This window comes from Notolepis coatsorum, assembly GCF_963971535.1.
Source record: "Notolepis coatsorum genome assembly, chromosome: 2".
Taxonomy (NCBI): domain Eukaryota; kingdom Metazoa; phylum Chordata; class Actinopteri; order Aulopiformes; family Paralepididae; genus Notolepis; species Notolepis coatsorum.
The window spans coordinates 128,928,041-128,930,540 of NC_140166.1; the positions used below are offsets into that span (position 1 = coordinate 128,928,041).

Consider the following 2,500-nt stretch of genomic DNA (forward strand, 5'->3'; position numbering starts at 1 on the left):
GGAGTGAGAATCTAACTTGTGTGATGTCATCAAATATAAAGTTTGGAGATGAATGGGAGACTGATTTTGTGGACCCACAGAATGTCTGTGTGCATTTTTATACCCAAAATGAGCTTTATTCTATTGTAGTGTTCTCAGCTCTGAAACAGAACATCAGTAGAATCAGTGTCATCTGTATCATCTTCCTCAATTGATTGTCTATGACTTTATAAACTTCCGACTTTATACCTGATGACGTCACACATTTGAGTTTTGTGGGCAGGAGTATTGTGATGGATAACGACAAGTGATTAGCAGTGTATGTGTGTGTGTATATGTGTGTGTGTGTGTGTGTGTGTGTGTGTCTGTGTGTGTGTGTGTGTGTGTGTGTGTGTGTGTGTGTGTGTGTGTGTGTGTGTGTGTGTGTGTGTGTGTGTGTGTGTGTGTGTGTGTGTGTGTGTGTGTGTGTGTGTGTGTGTGTGTGTGTGTGTGTGTGTGTGTGGTGTGTGTGTGTGTGTGTGTGTGTGTGTGTGTGTGTGTGTGTGTGTGTGTGTGACTCACTCCCTGGACTTGTGCAGCGTCGGTGGCCAGTCTGGTGGTCAGAGCTCCAACACTGTTTTTGGACGAATCAAACCAGCCCAGGTCCTGCAGGGAAACATGAGAACCATTCATTCAATGTGACAGTAACGACCTCATATAATAATAATAATAATAATAATAACTTTGTTTTATATAGCGCCTTTCATAAGACAAAAAAAAAACATGGTGGACAGACAACAACATTCAAAGTGGGATTAAGGCGAAGTTGAAGAGGTGGGTTTTGAGGAGTTTTTTTGAATGAGTCCAGAGTTGGGGCATTGCGGAGGTCTGCGTGGAGGGAGTTCCAGAGGGTGGGAGCTGCCACACTGAAAGCTCTGTCCCCGAAGCTCTGCAGTCTGGTTCGGGGAATGGAGAGCTGACCAGTGTCCGTGGATCGCAGGGACCGTGACTGAGTGAGGGGGTGGAGGAGGTCAGTGAGGTACTGAGGTGAGCGGGAGGGTTTTGTAGGTGATGCGGGATTTGATGGGGAGCCAGTGGAGGTGGATGAGGGTGGGGGTGATGTGCTGCCAGGGTTTGGTGCGGGTGAGAACCCTGGCAGCTGAGTTTTGAACATACTGGAGCCTGTCCAGGGTTTTGCTTCGAACCCCGGACAGGACCCCGTTGCAGTAGTCCAGGCGGGAGGTGATGAAGGCATGGATGAGGGTCTCAGCTGTGGAGTCGGAAAGTGATGGTCGGAGTCTGGAGATGTTTCTGAGGTGATAGAAGGCGGATTTGGTGACGGAACTGACATGGGCTTGATTGGAAAAGGGTGGAGTCCAGAATGACGCCCCGGTTGCGGACCTTTGGGGAAGGGCAGATGGAGCAGCCATTAATGTTCAGGGTGAGATCTCCATCCTTCCGGAGCAGGGCCTTTGGTGCACACAACCATGAGCTCAGTTTTATTGTTGTTCAGTTTGAGGAGGTTAGATGACATCCAGGTTTTTATTTCGTGAAGGCAGTTGACATGGGAGCGTGGGGGGAGCTGGGTGGATGTTTTGGTGGAGAGGTATATTTGTGTGCCGTCAGCGTAGGAGTGGAAGCTGAGGCCATGGCGGCGGATGATCTGACCGAGGGGGAGCATGTAAATGGTGAAGAGAATTGGGCCATGTACCGAACGTTGGTTGACTGGGGCCGGGGTGGAACTGTAATCGCCGATGGTGATAAACTGTGTCCGGGTGGTGAGGTAGGATTGAAACCAGCAGAGTGCTGAGCCAGTGATGCCGAGGTTGTCAGATAGGCGGTTGAGGAGGATGGAATGGTAAACCGTGTCAAAGGCTGCAGAAGGTCCAGGAGGATGAGGATGCTAATGTGGCCAGAGTCAGCTGCAAGGAGGATGTCGTTGGTGATTTTGATGAGGGCGGTCTCTGTGCTGTGGTGAGTTCTGAAGCCGGCTTGAAAAGGCTCATAGAGCTCATGGTTGGACATATATTGATGGAGTTGGGCGGCCACTGCTCTTTCCAAGATTTTACTAAGGAAAGGAAGGTTGGAGATCGGGCAGTAGTTGTTGAGCTCGTCTGGGTCGAGGCCGGGCTTCTTGAGGATGGGAGTGACGGAGGCTGTTTTAAAGCAGATTTAAGTGAGGAGTTGATAATGTTGACCATGGTGGGGCAGAGAGCAGGGGGGCAGATCTTGACCAAGGTAGTAGGCATGGGGTCGAGTGAACAGGTGGAGGCTTTGGCTGAAGCTATAAGCTTGGCAACTTGAGGACCATCCACTGGGGAGAAGGAGAGGCTGCATTGGGGGGGGGACACCCAGGAGGAAGAGCAGGTGAGCGGGAGGAGGAGGGCACCACTAGCTGCTGGTAGATGGTGTTAACCTTGTCCTGGAAGAAAACAAGGAACCTGGAGCAGAGGTCGTGGGCACCAGACAGGATAGGGCAGGGGTCGGGAACCTATGGCTCGCGAGCCATATATGGCTCTTCTGGTGACAGCATATGGCTCCC

The 2,500-nt window shown here is 51.0% G+C and overlaps 1 protein-coding gene across 1 annotated transcript in view; it reads right to left on the minus strand.

Moving 5' to 3' along the window:
* Nucleotides 1–2,500, minus strand: part of abcb4 (ATP-binding cassette, sub-family B (MDR/TAP), member 4) — a gene marked incomplete at both ends in the record, with an annotated part of 124,072 nt that overhangs the window by 39,697 nt on the left and 81,875 nt on the right. Inside the window, one exon of the mRNA XM_084308299.1 lies at nt 541–624. Within this exon, the coding sequence (XP_084164425.1) occupies nt 541–624 (84 nt within the window). The remainder of the gene's footprint in view (nt 1–540; nt 625–2,500) is intronic.